Below are 1,899 nucleotides of genomic sequence, written 5' to 3'. Positions count from 1 at the left end.
CCCCCCCCCCACCGGGACACCTCAGGGCCCTGGCACCGTGGGGAGGGCACGAGGGGCACCGAGACGCCCAGGGACTCTCCCCGGAGGGCTCCAACCCCAGGCCCGTGCGCCCTCGCGGTGCTGGGCGGGCAGGGAAAGCCCTACCTTGTCCAGCTCCTGCTCCGACACCAGCATGACGAYGACGGAGACCTTCTGCTCGTAGATCATGAGCCAGAAGTCGGCGGCGGTGCCCAGGAGCGGGGCCTGCGTGGCGATGATGGTGGGGCAGTAGGGCGACAGGTCCTCCACCCTGCTGGCGTTGATGTAGTCGTCCTTGCCCGAGTGGAGCACGACGCGGTTCCTGTCGTAGGGCATGATGTCCTGGTGGCGGTTCTTCATGGAGTAGCAGCGGGCGATGGCGATGGAGAGCTGCCGCGCGTCCCGCTCCTGCGCGTCCTGCAGCTCCTTCCAGACGGCGTCGAGCTCGGTGGCGCCGCCGGGGCCCGGGCGCTCCAGCCGCTCCACCAGGCTCCGGAAACGGCCCAGCTCCGCCTGCAGCCGCAGGACGCGCTCGGGCTTCTCGTAGGGGTCGGTCTCGATGAGCTGCACCGCCTTGGGCTTCTGGCCCTCCTTGGCGTCGGCCTTGGTGGGCTGCAGCAGGGGCTGCCCCACGGCCACCTTGGAGCCGCCGTGCTGGCTCTCGGGGCTGGAGGAGAGGAGGTCGTCGGTGGAGGAGCTCTGCCGCTGGAAGGGGGCCTCGCCGGGGCCCTGGGTGAGCGGGGCCGAGCCCGGCGTCAGCGAGGGCGGAGGTCTCTGCGGCAGCGCGCCGGAGCCGGGCGCCAGAGCCGGCGGCTGCACGGGCGCCGGGGACGGCGCCAGTGGGCCCTGCACCATGCCGGGGCCCGGCAGCTGGCTCAGGCCAGGGCTGGGGGAGGGGGGCACATGGTGGGGGCCGGGCTGGTTGGCGGGCGCCGGATGCCGTGGGGCAGGGCTGGGGCAGAAGGGCGGCACCGGGGAGCCGGCGGGCACTGGCTGCAGCCCACCCAGCGCCGGGTGCAGGGGCGGCGCGGGCGAGACGCTGGGCCCAGGGGGCCGCGGTACCGGTGCAGCGAAGGGCAGGGCGCTGGTGTGGGGCGCCAGCCCGTGGGGMGGCAGCTTGTCCTGGCCCGGGAGCTGGTAGAGCTGTGGGCGCAGCGGGGGCTGGCTGGGCGCCGGTGGCGGCAGCTGCCCCCCGGGGCCGGCAAAGGGCTGGGTGAACTGCGCCGGCGGCTGGAAGGGCAGTGGGGCCGGGGGCCCGCTCGAGGGCAGGAAGGGGGCAGCCGGCGGGAAGGGGTGGGGGCCGCCGAGGCCCTGGGAGCGAGCCGGCAGCTCCAGGCCGGGCTGCAGCTGGGCTGCGGGGGTGAAGGCGTGTGGGTGCTGTGCACCGGGGAAAGGGTGCTGCGCCGGCTGCCCAAAGGGCTGCAGCCCCCCTTGGGCGTAGGGAAAGGGGGCCGGGGGGCCGCCRGGGCGCTGCGGGGCCAGGAAGCCCCCTGGGGGCAGAGGAGGCCCGGGGAGCCGTGGGGGGCCGCCGCTGTGGGGGGTGGCACAGCTGGGGATGGGGGCCTGGACGCTGTCCACGGTGGTGGTGGCCGGGCGGATGCCTGGGGCCGGCTCGGGGCCCCCCACCAGTGCTGGCCCTGGGGGGCGCAGGGGGCTGGGCGCCGGCACCCTGGGCTGAGCAGGGCCGTAGGAGGCACCGGGAGGCAGAGCGGGGCCGTGCTGCGGGGACGACCGCGGCGGAAGCACGTGGGGCCCGGCGTAGCCGGGCTGCACCGGGCCTCGGACGATGGGGGTGGCCGGGAAGAGCTGGGGGGCAGAGGAGGGGGCCGAGCTGGGAGGGAGCCCGGCCGCCTGGGGGGCGGAGGGCTGCAGGAGCTGCGC

General features: G+C 76.4%; 1 protein-coding gene across 1 annotated transcript in view; it reads right to left on the bottom strand.

The window, feature by feature from the left end:
• Positions 1-1,899, bottom strand: part of PTPN23 (protein tyrosine phosphatase non-receptor type 23) — a 17,141-nt gene that overhangs the window by 1,898 nt on the left and 13,344 nt on the right. The window contains exon 20 of the mRNA XM_085317799.1: positions 145-1,893. Coding sequence (XP_085173925.1) covers positions 145-1,893 — 1,749 coding nt within the window. The remainder of the gene's footprint in view (positions 1-144; positions 1,894-1,899) is intronic.

Source organism: Rhea americana, unplaced genomic scaffold (genome assembly GCF_003343005.1).
Source record: "Rhea americana isolate MKP2758 unplaced genomic scaffold, rheAme1 scaffold_508, whole genome shotgun sequence".
Lineage (NCBI taxonomy): Eukaryota > Metazoa > Chordata > Aves > Rheiformes > Rheidae > Rhea > Rhea americana.
Note: the sequence above shows the minus strand (reverse complement) of the source record. Positions and strands in the feature narration are given on the sequence as shown.